Source organism: Cynoglossus semilaevis, chromosome 13 (genome assembly GCF_000523025.1).
Source record: "Cynoglossus semilaevis isolate Cse_v1.0 chromosome 13, Cse_v1.0, whole genome shotgun sequence".
Taxonomy (NCBI): domain Eukaryota; kingdom Metazoa; phylum Chordata; class Actinopteri; order Pleuronectiformes; family Cynoglossidae; genus Cynoglossus; species Cynoglossus semilaevis.
Window position 1 is genome coordinate 7,497,807 of NC_024319.1, and position 19,301 is coordinate 7,517,107.

A 19,301-nucleotide genomic window follows, 5' to 3' on the forward strand; every position below is an offset into this window, starting at 1 on the left:
GGGGAAAGAGGCACCAAAGAAGAACAAGAGTAAAAGACTAAGTGAAAACAAAACAAGACAAGAGGGAATTAAACACCATAACAACAAACTGGAATGAGCGTCAGAGTACCGGAGACAAATAATCATAGAGAGCTCAACAGACAGAGGGTAAAGAGAGAGTGGGGAAGACAGCATGCAAAAAGAAGACAGAATCAATCAGATCACTTCCATGCACTTAAGTAACTGTGTTACTATCAGCTTTCTGCTCTAATCTGATTTTTCTGACATCTGTAAAAAGACAAAGCTGCTTGTCTATAATTGGAACAGGCGTTCAGGAGAAACCTGATTATCCAACAGTGTTGTTCTTGGAAAATGGCCTCACGGCGCCACAGCTCTACGGGGCCCTGCGGGGAATAAGGTGAATGGCAGTTCTACATAGGTGTTGACGTGACCAAATTGTCATTTAAAGCCAAGTGTGTTTGAGGCAGAGACCAACGTTGTATCGAAATACTGCAGAAACAAAAGGATCACTTTTAATGTTTGATTATGTGTCAAAGTGAAGGACCAAACAGTGTCTTTGCATATGTGTGTGTGTGTGTGTGTGTGTGTGTGTCATCAGTCCAAATGCTCCAACAAACAAACATTTGCCCACACAGGAACTAATCATCACAAAGCTCAAATTCTAAATCAAACAAACAGTGGTTGGTTTGGGCATCTGAGAGCAGATGAGGCCACCGTGACTTTTACTGCTCATATTTAGTAATATTTGGTTAACAAAGGAAATAAAAACTTTTCAGTGTCTTAGTAATATTTGGTTAACAAAGGAAATCAGTGTTACAGGGCGAGTTGAAGCTAGTCGCTAGTGATCAGCCATATCAGATTTAATAGCACACATGACATATGCTGTCAATTCAACAACTTTTTGTTTGTTTGTGTTTTTTCTAACATAGTAGGGAAAACAAATTAAATAATTTTATTTTTAGACAATTTAGATTTTTTTTTTATATCAGTTTCAGTCCTGATCACACAGGTTAAAATTCTGAAATCAATCAATACCTGGTGTAGTAAGTTACCCTTTTATTTTATTACCGTCTTTTCCAGACAAATAAGTGCAACTTGTAGTACGGAAAATACAGTAATTGTTACTCGATCAATACTCGTATGAGTATCCATACATCAACAGATTTAATACTCATGGCCCTAATAAAAAACATAAACATAACAGCAAAACAGACATAAAATCCACGTAACGTCAGGGTAAGATAGAGAAAGTCCAGAAAGAACTCAAACCAGTCAGCTTTTTTTGCTGCAAGAGCACTATGTACTCTCTACAGAATGGCCAAACAATGTTCATAGTTTCTTCATTTTATGTGACGTGTGTGTAAAAACAACAACAAAATTACACATAAAAAAACCAATAGCCTCTAGGATGACAAAGAATAAGGGGACAACAGACTCTTGTTTGTGGCCTCTGCAGCCCTGTACTGTACTGTACTGCCGAAGACAATAAACATCTCACTACAGAGCGGTGCACTTTTACAAAAATGAGGACGAAGCAGCGAAGAAAAGTGAGAATGAAATCCACAAAAAAATATGACATGCCTGGGACGTAGGAGCGGCATAAAACAGGAGAAAATATCAGACCAAATGATGACGGAGGGTTTTTTGGTTTTCATTTCCAACTGGAGTGTTTTCCTCAGGCCAATTCTACGTTTCAGTGTTTGTCAGTCTGATGAGTTCTGTGAAGAAGAAGGATATTACCTTTATTTTTCTTTTTACTTTGAGATTTACTCACCTCTTTGATGGCATGTTTTAGGGGCATCTTTGAAGGCAATTTCATTAAATATTATGTAAACAACGTTTACTAAAATAGAAAAATCTTCTGGCATTTGGTTGTCAAAATATGTGTATTCAAGTATTTTTTATATCGTAAAATATAGAGGCTCCACCTTGAATGTGATGAACAGACACCATTTCCTTTATTCATAAATATATATATATATAAATAAATAACCCCACCAGGGTGTGGATGCAGCTTCTGAAATGTGAGGCTCATTTGCGTCGTATCCTGATTTAGCCTCCAGAAATGAGTTTGCAAATGGAATCAACTGTGAGTGGAAAAGAGAAATGAGGCAAATGAAGAGAAAAAATATATACAGAAAGAGAGGTGGAAACACATAGAGGGATGTGGAGAAGACAAAATAAAGGGGGAGTGAAGGAAAAATCTGAATGAAGAAAGACAGAAAGAAGAAGAAGAAGAAGCAGGGAATGGGAAATAAGATTTAAAAAAAGAAAAAAGGCCAGACTGTAGGGAAGAAAGTGTAAGAAATGGAGGGGGGATTAGATGGCAAGGAAAAAGACAAATGAGACACCTATGGAGAGACGTGAGAGAGCGAGAGAGACACACAGAGAGAGAGAGAGACTGTTGCTGGAAAATGTATATACTGTAGAGACCTCAAAGAGAAGAGAGGCAAAAGATCCAGTGTGTGGAGGGGTTTGAGAGGGCGAGGGGGAGGGACAGAGGTGGGGGGAAAGAAGGGCCGAAAAGGAGGGGAGGAGAGAGGCACGAGAAAAAGAAAGAGAGAGAGAGAAAGGGAGAGAGAGAGAGAGAGCAAGGGAGGCAGATAGTGAGCTCCTCAGACGGCGGCAGTGAGCAGAGTGAGAGCGTTCAGACCAGTCACTGCTGCTGCTGCTCTGGTTGGATTAAACACATGTGCGCTCGCGCACACACACGCATTGGTGCACACCCCTGAGAAGTGTATGAGACATGCTCAGACTGATGCTGCTGCTGTCCATGGACACACACACACCGGCAGCAGGACACCACAGAGGACGATAACACAGCAACAGAGTCCCGAGTCTGAGCAGGAGACATGGAGAGCAGCAGCATGTTCTTTGGTGAGTTGGAACCTCATGTACAGTATGTGTGTGTGTGTGTGTGTGTTTGTGAGCAACATCTGATCTGACCTTATCAGTGTGTGTGTGTGTGTGTGTGAAGAAACTAAAAGCAAGAAAGATTGTTTGTTTTTTTTCAAAGAAGTTTCACATTGAAAACCTCGCTCTCTTATCTGTGTGTGTGTGTGTAAGACAGTGTGTGTGTTTTGGTGTGTGTGTGCATGTGTTCACTGCGTGTTCTTCATCACAGTCAAACCTCCGACCTGGTTCACTCCCCTCTTTCTTCATTCCCTGAAATTGTTCCTGCCTGTAACTCCTCTTCCGTCAAGACTGAAGGAAACCAGTGAGACCTGGTCACTTCTACAGTAGAACGCCTGAAGGACACACACACACACACACACACACACACACGTCGTATCTTTACCATTACATACAGTCCAAGCAGACCAGGGTTTGTGAACCTTGAGAGCCGGTTGATATGTTGTGTGAAGACAGTCTGCTGCCATTTCATTTCCTCTGGATGTGGTCTAACCTTTCTCGTTTCTTCACGCTGATTGAACGTCTAGATGATTTATATCTAAGGAAAGAATCCTGACTCTTTTATCGGGAATCTTTGTGTCTGCCGAAATAGATAAAAGTCACAGTTGACATCTGTGAGAATCCAAAATCTAATATAGAAACCTTTAAGAAAGACAGCGACTTCAAAAGTTCCTGATTTAGTAGGACTCGTTGCCGTACGAGGTGAGAATCGACGACTGGGTTGGACTAACCATCAATGAGATCCAAGTGATATTTTATGAAAGGCTCCGCAAACAGTTCCTGAATAAATCTCCACCTCGGCTGAGAGCCCCAGTTAGAGATCCATTTAGAATCCACCCTTGGATCATGTGGTTTTTATCTACTTGAATTGAAATTAGATCAACAAAAAACATCACCTTCATAAAGACCTCACACCTTAGAGGTTTGGAGATGAGGAGGTTTAGGAAAACGTACTAATGCTTGTTGTAACAAATCAGACATTTTCTGGTAATGGAACTATTAATTAATAATTATGTGATGTCTAAAGGATTGTTTCCCAAAGACTGGGTCGCGACCCTCAGGTGTGTCGAAAGAGACTTTTTTTTGGGGTTGTCTCGCATCATGTTTCCCAGGAGTTTACGATTAATGTCTATTGAGTTAGGTCGCGAAGGTTTGTGACTTTTCAAATATGGGTCGCCAGAAAAAGAAATTGGGAAACACATTGTCACTTTGGCTGTAATTTCAAAGAGATTGAGTCTAATAGAGCCTGGTTCGGGAACGGATGCCGGTTCGTAGGTGATTTGGTTCCAGACCACAGGGGGACACCTTGAAAAGATGTCCTTCAGTTTTACTAATTTACTTCATTCCAAAAGAATCCAGTCATATCCCTTTACTGTTTTCATTCATAGATAATCTGACAATGTTTCAAACCAACAGGTCATTCAGACTCTGATACTAACAGAAGAAATTCTAAAAGAGGTTTGATTTAAAAATGTAATGATTCTTCAACGATGGCGTGGTATTACCGGTCCGCAGTAACGGCTGATACCAGCTTGGTACAAAAAACGTTGGGTACTGAGGAGATTGGTTCCTTTATTCTCTTTAGATCTTTCAACCCAAAATGAGAATCCTCCCTTTGGGAAAGTCTAACTGTGGATTTATGGGAAAGTCAAAGAAAGCGGCCGCCGTTCTAGTTCCTGTAGATGTGCCTGACCAAGAGTTGATGCAGGAACTGCTTTGTCTCCTTCAAAAGCTCTGCTCGTGGCAGCCTTACAGTCTCATAGCAGGAGTAATTACACCCTGATCCAATGTGAGCACGGGGGTTGAATTGCTAAAGAATAGGACCCTCTTCTTTTTTTATGCCGGGGCTTAAAGAGATCTGAAGTTACAGAGCATGGCTAATAAAGGCGAGAGGGATTTTCTGCTGTTATGTCATACAGTGTGGGAGTGAGTGAGAAAAGGGGGGGAAAAAAGGAGAAAGCTTATAAATAAATGAGCTGTCAGATGAGCAAACCGCTCTAGTCATTCTGTACTTCAGTCCTGATGTCAGTCAGGTGTGAAGGGACCAAGAGGCACTAGAGAAAATGAAGGTGTTGCAGGTCAGGGTGGAGTAAAAAAAAAGCAAAACATATGTGTGAAAACCTCAGATTCCTTGTGAGATATGGAAATCAAAAGAATCATCAAAAATATCTTTAATTTCAACACTAGATAAATATGGAGTTATTTAGACGTCCAGCATGTTACGTCTCGGGTTTTCCTTGGAAGACTTTGTGTTTCAGGCATGCTCTGGTTTGATTGGGTAATTTTAACTGATCAACATGTTTGAAGATCTGTCGTAGAAAGAAAAATAAACTTTCAATTAATTATTTGCAGGCCATTTCTGTCCTGTATTTTTCTCAGGAACTTTAAGGAGGTCTTACAATGCAGACCTGCAAAATAGTCTCTTTGGACCAGTGGTTCCAAACTCCCAGCCTGGGGGCCACTTATGGGTCGTCAGGTCAATGAGATGTCAATAATAATTTGACCCTTAATTTTTTTTAATTTATAGAAATGCTTTAGTTGGTCATTTAAGAATAAGAAATATATAATAAATATATATTTGCTGTGTTTGGACCATAGTATTTTATAGTCTTTATATTTAACAAAAACTTAATAGCAATACTACCAAATACCAAAATATCGTGGGTTTTAAGCAATGCTGCCCCCCCACCCCCAGTCTTTCCAATGCTCAAAGCTCCAGATGTAGTTCCAGCCCCCCGATTGGTGAGAAGGTGTTTTGGATGTGAAAGTGCTGGCTGCAGCCCTATCTGTTTTTGTTAGATGAAGTGTGATGAATCATCTTATCTCCACTGTTCATTGTGGATTGAGCATAAAAAAAAAAAGAAAAAAAAAAAGAAATCCTTAAACAACAGAGTAAAAGGTCAGCGTTCGTGAGCAGAGCTGCGTGGAAAGAGTAGATGGTATCTTTTTAAAGATTAATACCACGTTTTAACTCAGGGGGCCCCGCGTCGCTGCTGCTGCTGCTGCTTAACTGGAACGTGTTGTCTGTTCACGTGATTTATAGCATGTGATGTATCATGACAAATGGCCTGTGAGCCTTTTTCACCTCGTTCTCACGGGACAATGACATGGTGTAGACAGAAAAATAACGTCAACACACAGATAAAAACGGAGCTTCCAGACATTTAACATTGTTTGCATACATTAAAAAAAAAAAAGAAAAGGAAAAACACTCTGGCAGTAAAATATCAGTTAACGTAGTGGGCTAATAACCTGTAAGTGTGCGTGCGCGTGGTGCACTTTATAATCCATTAGAAGTGTAGTGACGTTTAAAAGCAGAGAGAGAGGAAATATAAAGCTGCTCTGACTCTGTGGTGGACGTGGAGGAGCTGCGAACGCCTCTTTGGTTAACCTCAGATTACAGGGCACGTGAGGAAGTGATGGTTGGACCTCATCCAGAAACAACTGTGTGTGCCAGCGAGCTGTACTCTGGCACTGGTGAGAAACACAGAGCTGTACGATCTCACTGGTGTGTTTACGTCCGCGTGCGTGTATGTACAGTACGCTTTTCACGAGCATGTTGGCGGTTCCTGTCATGACAATGGGCAACCGTTGGATTTGTTTAACGTTATTATAATTCTAATGCAAAATCACTTATAAATAGAGAATCATTAAAATGCTCATATTCAAAAAAATAATACTGATCATAGTATTATTTCTTATCATAGAAAAGCACACAGCAGATGGGGCTTTAAATATGTATATTATGTGAGAATGTGTGTATTTTCCCCTGTCTCTTTTGACAAAATTCTGATACAAGCTCACCATCACCTACAAGTGCTAGGTAAACCTGGCATTAACTATTTCGTTGAAGTTTTGGAAACCTCATAGAAATATAACAGGGATTTGTAAATCCCCCTGTCGTCTGACAAATGTAGGAAACGCTTAAGGAAATGATTAGTAGTTCATCAGAACACAGTGATAATTATAGAAAAGTTAACCCCCAAAAAAACAGGTCAAGTGCAGCTTTCTCAAATACAAGAACAATCCTAATTCAATCTCAACTTTGGTCACAGTAATAGAAATATAATAATTCCATCTTCTGTTCTCAGACGGCATTAAAACAGGTCAGAAATCAGTGAACTGGAAATCCGGAGGTGTTAATCATATCCTGGAGAACGTGCACGACTTCACCAATGAGCTTTCATTCATTGTAATTCAGATTAATCTCATAATAATAATAACAATAAAATTGGTTTTGGAGGGGGAGGGCTCGCCGTCTCCTCTGGACAGATCGTATCAGGGGAGAGTCAGCGGCCAGAGGAGCTTCTGGTTTAGAACGTTAAGAGGAAGCGGACGGTTGAGGAGAAAGGAAAAGCACAACGTGATTAATTATGAATGCCACTCTGCCTCCAGACATCAGTTTTTAGCCCCGCCTTTTGTAACATATGTCACTGCAGTATTATGTCGATGGATCAGGTTGGAGTGGTTTGTGGTAGTGACATCCAAGAAACAACGACTCTCGGGCCTGTAACTAGGGACCGACAACAATTTTAAACCAATTTAAAAAACAACAACTTTCAAATTAAATTCCACACTAGTTATTTTCTTTAAATACTGCTCCTTTGGTTTTCTTACTTTTGGATGAAATTATTCCTGTCCATTAAGATCAAATCCTCTTCTAGCCAGTCATGTCGACCAAACTAACATGCCTGTTAAAAGACTTTTAATCAAATACGTTATAAAATTGCATATTTAAAGGAGTAATTGGAGACAGAAGTGAACCGACTGCTGTCTGTTAAAAAAAACAACACGTATCCTCGAAGAACTTATTTTCTACATATAGTAGTTTAATAACCATTAGCATCCCTAACTGCAGTCTTTTTCACAATTAGACTAAAATAAAGTGATCACTGTTGATAGATTATCATTACATCATTAAACATTTATGTCCAATGTCTGGCCCAGGGACCCCTACATGGCACGGCATGTTTTTATGAGGTGTTTAGCGTAAATCTTTAACGTCCCACCATCTGGGCAGGAAATTTACTATTGATATTTCAATTTTTCAGTAGCTATCTTTCAGTGAAGACTGGTATGTATTCCAGTAATGTTTGTATTTTTTCTGCTACTTATTCCTTCTCCCAAATTTAGGATATTTTGCTATGGTTTTTGCTAAAAGTTGACAAAATTAATTTCCAAGTTAGCAACCAATTTCTAATAAAATTTGAAATTTTCATTTTGGAATTAAAAAAAAAGCAACTGATTTACTTAAAAGAAAATTGACATTTTTTATTGTACAGAAATTAAGCTTCTTATGGCCTGGTTTAATCTTTTGTCCGTTTTTTTGTTTTTATAAATATTTAGGTTTTGTGTTTAACTTCGGTTAAGATTTAACAATCTTCCCTTTGAAAGAAAAAGTAAAAAACGATGTTTTGTGTGTGTGTGTTGTTGTTGTATAAATGTTTCCAAGAGACATTGAATTTTTGAACGTCCTACCATTTCTGAGTAAAACAGGGAATAAAAAACACATGTTTGTCAGCTGATTCTGTTTTAGTATTAGTAATGTGTTTCGTACAGTAACATACAAATACTTGTTAGCATAGCTTGGCTGCATCAATTACTCTAAATAAAACCAAATCCTCGCACACTTAAACATCACATCTAAACATCTATGAAGGCTACAGAGCCGAGGTGTAAGTGAATTGTTTACACATCTGGAGTGTGTTAGTATTCAGTGGCGTTGCGTCAGTGATGACTTGTCAAGTGGAGGCTCAGTATTTTCTCTGGTTTCTGATGTATATTTTATTTTGAACTTGTTTTCCGTTTGCACAATAATACAGATGCGTAATAACGGCTGCTGCTCCTTCTTCCTTCTGCCAAGAGCGGCGATAATAATTTGTTAACCCTGCTTTACCTTTCATGACAAATACAGTAGCTATCAAAAGGCTACATATTAAGTGTTGCATGGTAGCAACAGACACAAGATGGTCTTTGTAGCATCTGTTGTAGCTGTTTGGACTAAACTAAACAAAATTAACCACCACCACTAGCATTCCTAATTCCACGACTCTGTAAAGCTGAATTCTCTAACTTTTACATTATTTTTTTTAGACATCTAGTTGCCAAAAATAAAACTGAGCTTTGTGCTGACAATCTTTCTTTTAATAAATAAGTTTTTGTTTTTCAGTTTGTTAGACTATTACTATCCATTTTGCTATTTCATTTATGCTAACTTAAGCTTTAGCTGTTCAGCCAAAGTAGCTAGCTAAAGGATTAGCCGCTCACTCATATTTTCCTTTAGACAAATTGTTTTTTTTTTAATTTTCTTAATTGCTAGTTTGAAAATATTGTACAATGCAGGTAAATATCAATTCATGCCCCCTAAACAAATGTTTAGAAGATTTATTTTACATCTAGCTACCTTTTAAAAAAACATTTAAAATTTAAACACAGTTATTTGAGTTCACCACTGGTTAGCTTTCTGCTTCTTACTGTATGTCCCAGTCTGTTGTACTATGACACTAATTTAACATTTAACCGTTTTATGTACCAGTACTATGACACTAATTTAACATTTAACCATTTTATGTACTAGTTACCAGTAACCTCAAGCATTACAGAGTTAGCATTAGGGTAGCCTGTTATCCTTATATAACAGTATATGTAATGTTTGACTGACTCCAGTTTTCCTTTAGTACCTTGACTTTACAGTACTCCAACATCTCATTCTGGTGCACGGTCTGGTTCACCTTCAGTTCTCTGGACCTCACACATTTGGTGCATGTAAAAAAATATTCAATTTCTCACCGTGGAGGATGCAGGACTAGTTGTTCCCGTGTTTGTCATTCCCGTGGAACCGCACAAACATTGCAGTGATTCTCCACAGCGTTCAGTGTGGCCTGAAATGTATTTAAAAAAATGAATGAGTGGTTACACTTAACATAGATAAACATTTTCAAAAACCTCAGACACTTCCAAAATGTCACCTTTAGCAGTAACATAGTGTGCTTGCTGTAAGAGTGTCCATGAAGAGCTCATTGTGAGAGTCGTGGTGATTCACTTACAGGAACTCATTCACCTCATCAGTGAACCAGAACTCAGGAGAAGTAATGTATTAGAAGGTCCAGTCTGACACAGAATCCAGCTTTTTACTCAATATGTTCTATTCATTCACTTTCGACCGAGATTCATATTTAATCTCTAATGCATTAAATTATACATCCGAGCTAAAATCAGTGCTAGATCCCAGCCCACCTGGGCCCCCGAGCTCTTCTTAATTTAGTCAGAATCCAGTAGCACTCAGCCAAACTTAAATATTAACTTTTTAAAAGCATTATTATAACTATTGGAAGTTTTGCAGTGATAATGCATAATTGCATATTGCGAGCACGCCGTAGACTTAACTTTTCTTCTGGCTCAAAGTGCTAAAATAATCCTCAGAGTCAGCGTTGAACTCACAGGGTTATGGGGGTAACTCCAGCTGCAGCAGCAGCTACAGGCTCATCTCTCTGCTCTGCCTTGACTCTGCCTTTTGGTCGCGTTGCTGCTGCTGACGGATGATCAAGCTCAGGAGAGTGAAACACAATCCACCGCTGCGAGCTGGTATGTGCCTTGTTTGGGCATGTCGGTTAGATTAGGATCGTCGGGTTACCTTCGGCGACAAGGGACAAACTTCGATTTGCCCTTTTTAACCCCAAACTAATCTGAAGATTGGAAAGAGCAGGGAGGATGGAGAAAGCTAATCCGAAAGGAAAAGGAAACAGTGATCTCTAGAGGGAGGAGGAAGATGTACTTTATACTTTATTAAGGGTACACCATTCTTCTCTGGCAATTTTCTTTTATAATTAAAAGACCGTTGTCAAAGACATTGTTAATACAGTAGAACCTCGAGATATCTCAAATCATTTTTTCCCATAAGAAATAACAGCAAAGAAATTAATCCGTTCCTGCCCTCTAAAAAACTCCCTTATTAGTGCTAACAACAATGGAAAAACATGTTTTTAGTTGCTATAGAGACAGAGACATACACACACAAAAAACTATAGTATATAAGTATTCCTGTGATATAAAATAAAATGTGGTTTTAATTATGAGTTCTGACCTTCGAGACAGACGATACAGTAGCGGCTAATGGAGGAGGAGGAGGGTGGGAGGAAGGGGGGGAAGAGAGTTGGCCTGTACGTAGACACTTGATTCTATCCCGTACCTTACTCATACTCTACGTAACTTACATAAACTTAGAATTAACTTAACCTAAGTATTTTTTTTTGCTCTTTTTTTAGATTTGTATTCTTTCTTTAGCGGACACCACGCTCATATTTATCGACCATTTCATGCTTTATTTCCATGGTCATCGTGCGTTTCTTCTTCTACCATCCTTACCACTCACTCTCTTAGGACTCATCATTATTATGAAGAATAATGCACAAAATAGAGACATGACATGAACGAGTGAGGCAGCGTGGGCTGCTCGGCCACGTAGTGTTGGCATCTGTAAACGTGCTCTTATCTCAAATGCAGCGTGGGCTGCTCGGCCACGTAGTGTCGGCACAATTTGCTCAAAGGCTTGCTCGTATTTCGTAATACTTCTATGTCCTATTCTTTTTTTCTTTTTCCCAAAAACATCCTAAAGGAGCTGGAATGCAATCCTTACACTGGGACATGTTATGACCTGGTGTAAACTTCATCCCCAGAATTCTATAAAGATGACATTCTTCAACGGGAACACAGTTTCCCAGTGTATAGAGTTAATTGGTGAATATGTAGAGAAAAGAAGGAATATTCAACACGCAGGATCTCTGAGCACAGACAGTCAGGCACATAACAAGGTTTTTTTTTTTACATTCCTGATCTGTCAGTGATGTCTCTGCTGCAGCGTGGTGCTGGTTCTTCATCTCTTTGCATCTGAAGCCCTTCCTGTGGCGTGACTCTCTCTCACCCTCACCAGTCTATTTCATCTCTTTTCTCTCTCTTTGGTCCTTGGCTCCTACCAATGTAAGGAGAATTGGGTTCACCTGCGTCGGGTTCTGCACCCGCAACCCCACTCCTATGTTCTCCAGCCTGACGCTGAGCACTGATCAATGCTCTGCCTCCACAGAGAGGGTCCTTAAAATGATCCTACAGCCGTTCTCTATGAACCTTTACATATCTTTGTGTTACGTTCGGAAGGATATCGTAGGAAACAGGAAGGACCCAGTTGCAGTACTGGAGAGACTCTTTTCAAAGTGTAGGTAGTTATTCAAAAAAGTCACAATCACAAAGTGCAAAAGAACACTAACGTACATGTTCACAAGGCATGAACTCCAAAACGTGGCGCAACACAGACGAACTGACGCAGACGAACGGTACATCATGAACAGACTTGATCAACGATCTCACCAAGACAGAATGAGGGAGGGAAGTATGGATACACGAGTATCGTGTATCCACAAAATAGAGAGAAAATCAGGTAGATAACGCAAACACAATACGGTGCTCGGCCACCTACCGTTGGCATCTGTAAGTGTGCTCGTATCTCAAATCTCTAATCGTATCTCGAAGCAAAGATTTGCTCGAAGGCTCTCTCGAAGGCTATCACGAGGTTCCACTGTATGGGGGGAGCTTTTCATCTCTATAAAACCTTTAAAAACAACAGTTATTCATAAGTGAAACTTATGAATCAGTGACTGACCTTCAGACCAGAGTTGGAAGTTCTAGAAAACCAACAATGTTGAGCTGACAAGTTAATCGACGAAACGATAAATTTTTGGCACTTGCACGTCATATAAATGTCACTTTAGCTCAGTTATGGATATGCTGAGACTTTCATCACCTTTACCCCAGTCTCCACTCTGATGCTTCAAATCTTCAGGCGTTTCAGAGTTTACCTTTCTTCACTCTGCTCTTTCACAGTCGGATTTCTATAGCAGTCTTTCTGTTTAGCTTAGAATATGCTTGGTTAAACCAGGGAGAAGCTTCTCTTCAGCGGTGGACTTCACAGAGCCAAGTCTGACTGGATTTCCATTGACTCCAGTAACTGGTTTAAATCAGGACAGGAGCGTTGTTGACTAAATTAGGATTATCTGCCCTGGATCTAGATTCCTATCAGATTGTCCTCTAATAGAGAGATGCCCGGGCTCTAATGACTCTTGCTTTTTTTTTTTTAAGTTGGTAATAAAGCACCGCTGTTTCTATTGGAAGAAAGGCCCAGAAAGTTTCTTCCTGCCAAACATTAAAAGAAAAACAAGACCTCATTGTGATTTTCTCTGCTCGGAGATGGAACAAATTATCTGTGCACGCTGCAGCGAAGAGAAAAAAAACAAAACAAAAAAATCACAGGCTTTCAGCCGTAGCAACACATCAGATTTCATCTTCTGTCACTCACAGCCAAACTTGGTCCAACGAAACTCACATTTTTAGTGTGTCACTGCTCATTTTGATGGCGACTAATCCCACTCATCAACTCTGGGCTCCTCCGACTGCTGCTGGTGGATTTGGCCCCGACACGACTCCACTCTGAGGTGGGCTGACGTCAGGAAATGGCACGCTCGGCTCGTCCCCGCAGAGGGACACGCTTTGTTAGAGCCGGGAACCGGGACGTGCCTCCACATGAGAGACATGTGGTCTTTTTTCCAACAGATGGCAGCGCTCCGGCGACTGCAGGCCCAAAGTCAGAGAAGGGAGGACAGTCCTGTGTGTTTTTCTCTTCGTTGTCCTTTTTTTATTTACCCCCTGACTGATGCCTGGGGACCAAAACGTGGCAAAAAAAACCCTACTTTTATTGTCCTCGAGTCTGTGGTTTAACTTGATTCCATATCTGTGAGCACTTTGGCGCTGGCTCAGCTTTTCACTGTTGTTAAATGTGCAGCAATGTAAGAAAAAAAACATGTTCCTCTGGTTTTCATTATAGTTGTACCAAATGGCTTCTTTAATTCCTCATGTTTTGGAAGACTGTGATGCTTTTCTTACTTTGGATCCTGTTGTGTTGAAAACACATCCAGTTGGTGCTCCATGAAGCCCTGGCATTAACGTCTCTTAGGACAATTCAATTGAGGAGTTTTTTGTGTGGTCCACTCTGCTCTGACTATGGACAAAAATAATATTTAGACCAACGTTGGACTGAAGCCATCTGTTGAAATGTGTTGCACATTAAAATGTATTTGATTAAATAGTGAAAATATAATGATCCTATTGCATATGGGCTTTAATAATAACAAAGGCAAAAAAAAAAAAAGAACAAAACAGCAAATTTGGCCGTGGGCAAAAATATGTTCTTTGACAATAGTGTTAACAAAGTCTGTTTTTATAACATTCATTTGTAAACACTGTTTTTAACATAAGTATATTTTACATTATTTAACGCTAATATACTGGCTTTGTTTAAGATGTTTTCACTATTTTATTTGCATAGAAAAACAAACTGTTTTCCTACGTAAAAAATCCCAGAGGATAAATTGTTAAAGTCGGGTATCTTTCCTTTTCACTAAATGACACACTGTATGGTTTTACTTTGGAACCACCTGACGTCCAGTCTCTTCATGTGTCACCTAGAAACGATGGTCTCTTGTTGGTTCCAGCTTGATTGTTCGTCCTCTGTGCTGTTTTCACCTCATTATGTTTCCTCTCTCTCTCTCTCTCTCTCTCTCTCTCTCTGCCCTCCTGTAGGTAACACATGTCAGAATGGTCTGGTGCCAGCCCTGGTGAGGCCCACACTGCCCACAGTCCAGACGTCACTGGGGATGAAGCAGTTTCTCCCATTTCCTCTGGAGACGGCCTCGGCGGTCAGCCTCTTCCCAGGATTCAACACGGTAAATCTCAGCCCTATCCTCTTGGTTTGCTGTGACGTCTTCTCTGCGCTGCCGCTAGACTGAGGTTATTCTGAAGGTCACTGCTGTTTTAAGTTGGAGATAAAACAGTCTTGTTGAAAAATATTACAGCTGTATGTCACAGAGGGTTGGTGGAATCCAGGGGATTTTTAGGACTTCAAAATAAGAGCTTTCAGGGTCATTCGGGAGCACTTGTTGTAACCTTGAACCAATATTTTTGTCGGAACTTTAGCACGTTACAGTAGATCCACCTTGAGTTGAGTTTTGGTCTGGTCCAATTGTCTGGNATATATATATATATATAGATAATATTTTTGCTGAATTTTATTTTGAAAACGTGATATTTTAGCTCGCTAAGTTGGCTAGGCTTTTGATAGCATAGTAAACTGGAGCGCTGTGTTGATTTTGATAACTCCAAGTGAACCTTCACCATTTTTTTTCTTAGCTCTGTGGCTAACCAAAAGAATGCAACGCTATAACTCATATTATGGCTATTTTCTACTTCCTGTTTAAGTACGCAGCTCTGAACCTACGCTCAAAACACTTCTTTTCTCTTTTTTAAAAACCTTCCTTCTATCTTTCAGCAGATTGACAACTACTTTGTCATTTGTCCACTACAGTAATCTAACATTATCATTATCTTTCGGTGACTGTGTTCAACACACGGTGCCATGTACAGTCCTCGAGTTCTAGTTCCTGCAGAGAAAAAAAAAATTGCATCAGATTAGTTTTCCAAGTAAAGTGGATCTCTGACAGTTTTATTCTCTCCTGTTTTCTGAGGCCCATCATTTTCTCCCTGACGCTGAGAGGCACGGTTGGAAAAAGCGTGTAAGAGAGCATCATTTAGTTTGCAGATCGATGGTGTACTCAGCTTTGTCTGGGTGATTTACTGACAGCTCTGTCTTTAGGGCTCTAAAACCAAAACTCATAAAGTGAGAGCAGGTTATTTCTCGTTGAGGAATTTGGCCGCAGAGTACAATCCATCTCGTTGTTCACATTCACATCTGGTTCTTTTTTTTTTGACTTGAACATAGTTACCATAGAAAATGTTGAGTGTTGTACACAACAGTGTCGGGGCACAGAGGTCTTTACTCACTTGTGGGCACGGCGCTGTTGTTCTTGTTGTTCACATACAGTAAATCCGAGAACCATCAGACCAACCTCTGTATTTCTTTTGAATTTTAGACAAAAAGTTGTCTTGTAAACTTGTAAACAACGTGTAAAGAGTTACATTCTGCCTTCTGAGAAGATGGGATTTGGCAGCAGGACTTCAGACTTTCCTCTCAACACCCTTCTTCAGCTCTGGTCGTTTTATGCTACAGTACAGCGTCCAACAGTGTTGAACACAAACATTTGCTTAAAGATATTTTAAAAACTTATCCCAGGAATAAATGAAAAAAAGTAATGGTTAATAATTTAGATAAGGGGCTTCAAACATAGGGCCCGCGGGCCAAAACTTGCCCATTTGGAGTGTCAATCCAGCCAAGTTGATGAATTTTGAGAATAAGAATATACACAAACTCTTATTATTATTACATTACATTAAATATAAAGTTGTATCTAATGTATTTTAGCTTGAAAACAAAAGGGAAAAATGTGAACTTTTTGTTTTTTTTGCAGCCCCTGAACCAAAATGAGTTTGACGCCTTTGGTTTAAATAGATTAAAGTTTAACAAAGAAAAAGTGAAAACATGTATTTTAATAACATTAGAATGTAAACAAATGGTCAATAAAAAAAACCCCAAAAAGTAATATACAAGCTCCCAGAACTAGGTAAAACATTAGCTGTAGTAAATTAGGAGACTTTTCTTGAAGGCAAAAGCCAAAATATGCATTATTGAAAAAAAGCCTCTGCAAATGTCATGTGTTATTCCAGCACCACATTTCACTGAAAAAGGTTTTTTCTACTTTCCTACTGATTTAAATATCCTCGTCTGGCTGCATTTTTATATGGAATGCAAAATAATTTTGCAGCCAAATAAACAAAAATATTTTTCTTCCAAAAAAGATTATACCGATATGTCTGTCTTATTATAGTTCAAACTGTAAAAAAAAAAAAAGTAAGCCAGAAAAAATGTGCTCTTGGTCACAGCGGGGGCCGCTGGCTCTTCAGATGAAGGGTTTAGGCAGCAGGACTTTTCATCTCCACACCGTGTGGCTGGGTTTCAGCTCACCATGAGGTGGTGAAATTCTCCTTCTCTCCCTAGAAAATTTAATTAATCATCCCTTTTGTTTTAAGTTTGTGCTGCGGGGATGTATTTAAAACCTCAAAAAAAAATAAAAATAAAAAAGATTGTCAAAGTTGTCCCCACAAAGTCACTGAGCCGTGGTGCCGTTTGAAATCTTTCCATTTCATCTTTCAAGTTTGGTGGATTTTTTTCATTATTCTGTCGTCAGCAGCCAGTTAAATCTTTGCAGACCTTAAATTTGAATTGGTGCATTGAACCTCTTGACGCAAAAGTATTTTAGAATTACGATGAAATACTAGGTAACTGCTTCCCGTTAGCACTCACTGTTAACTTTTTCGTAAGAAGAAAGACAACATCCAGCTACTCATCACCAGTTTTTGTTAACTGATAGTTAAAACAAACAGCCTCTATTAGTGAGCTAACATTATGCTAATGCTGTTTAGCTGCATAATCCCGTCCAGTAAACCTCAATGACGCAATTTTAGCCATTTCCATGTACTGTGTGCACATTAAAGGTTCACATTTAATATACGTAACTGCTATAAACTTATATATATATAGGAAGACTAAACAGTGGAGCATGTAGACCAGGCATGGGGAAACTAAGGCTCGGGGGCCAGATGCGGCCGGTCAAACTTTTCCCTTCTGCCTTTTCCCTGCAATACCCACATTTTTCCAATAGATGGCGTAAAAATGATAAAAGCACTTTTAGCAGTTTAGCCTTTATGTGTGACTTTTACATGTCATTTATCTTAGTTCACACAAACACTCCGTCTATCTGCCCCCCTGTTCAATTATAGGACCCATTGTGGCCCACGAGTCAAAAAGTTTGCCCACGCCTGGTGTAGACCAGTGTTTCCCAAACTTTTTTTCTGGGGACCCATATTTTAAAAGTCACAAACCTTCGCAACCCAAGTCAATAGACATTATTCATAAACTCTTGGGAAACATGATGCGAGATGACCCCCCAAAAACTATACTCCAGTTTCCCTTAATGAAAACATTCACTTTTTCCAAAGCGTGCTGCAAGAACCAATTTATAAATTAATTTAATTCAAGCAAATATAATTTTATTTTCATTTAATTTTGTATGTAAATAAATAAATATAATTTTATTTTCATTTAATTTTTTTACTATGTCAATAAAATATCTTATAAATGACTAAATTATACAGTTTGTCATTTATTACGTTATTATATATAACGTTTAAAAATCCATATGCTTAAAAATACATTTGTCTGGAAAAGGATAAAAACAGTTCCTCAATTGGGTGAAAAAAGCCTTAAACTCATCACGGGTTAAAAACCAAACCTTAATAACAATTATAATAAACAGTCATGATTGTCTTCCCTTTCCTAGGCCTTCTTTTTAAACTGGTTCTTCCGTATATTCAAGTCGACTCAGCTCCTGCCTCACTCTTTACATCCTGTATATTTATATATGAATTATAAATGCTTTATTCCTTTAATGGTTATTTTGAAGAGGCTGCAGCGTGTTTTAAAACTGCAGGTAATTCCCCCAGTGCTCGTTTCCCCCACTAACGCGGTGTCGTGTTTCAGAGTTGAACTCTTTAATCGAGCTTCTCTGCAGCAGCTATAACTGCTGTTAACAGCTCTGTGAGAACACAGGCCTGGAAACACTGCCGCGGCTCCACAAACCTTATTAGATTTGCGAGCAGCGAGCCGGTGCCTTTCAAATGGCAGCACTTGTGCTGGATGTGCACTTACTGCGTATGCACACACACAGAGGTATGGACATATGGATTTTTCTTTTTGAAAGCACCGAGTAATTATGAGGAAATATGTCTGATCAGCCGGGGTCATCAGAAACTAACAGCACGAGCGTGAAAAAAAGACGGACGGATAAAAGCTTTAAAGGGTTTTACATTTTCTTCTTCTTCTTTCTTTTATTGCAGTGAATTACAGTGATAGCTCTATTTTAAAATGTGGAACCAGAGCCAGAGAATATGGAGCACAGCTGGATGAGAGTGGGGAAGAAACACGAACACGTGAAGAGAAAAGATGGAAACATGAAGACATAAATAACTTTAAGTTAAAAGAAGGAGCGTTGAGAAAAAGTCTGGAACAAAACTATTTATATATATATATGTACTATATATATATATACTGTATATACACAGTACATATAATCACAATTGACCATACTCAGTTATAAATATATATCAACATCTATAGTGTTAATATATACACATAGGTTATACATATATTTTTTATTAAAGTCAGAAAATGTGTATCTGTACATATATATATGTACATATATTTACACAGATATATTTTCATATATATTTATATCTATATTTACATATATATTTACACATATATTTACATATATATTCAAATATAGTACAGCAGGTAGATGTATGTATTTCACACCTGTTGATTTTTGTCACTA

At 39.0% G+C, this 19,301-nt stretch overlaps 1 protein-coding gene across 1 annotated transcript in view; it reads left to right on the forward strand.

Annotated features, from left to right (window-relative positions):
• Positions 1-2,582: 2,582 nt before the first annotated feature.
• The window catches only part of znf385d (zinc finger protein 385D), a 97,108-nt gene continuing 80,389 nt past the window's right edge, over positions 2,583-19,301 (forward strand). The window contains 2 exon segments of the mRNA XM_025061716.1: positions 2,583-2,877; positions 14,539-14,681. Coding sequence (XP_024917484.1) covers positions 2,853-2,877; positions 14,539-14,681 — 168 coding nt within the window. The 5' untranslated portion in view covers positions 2,583-2,852.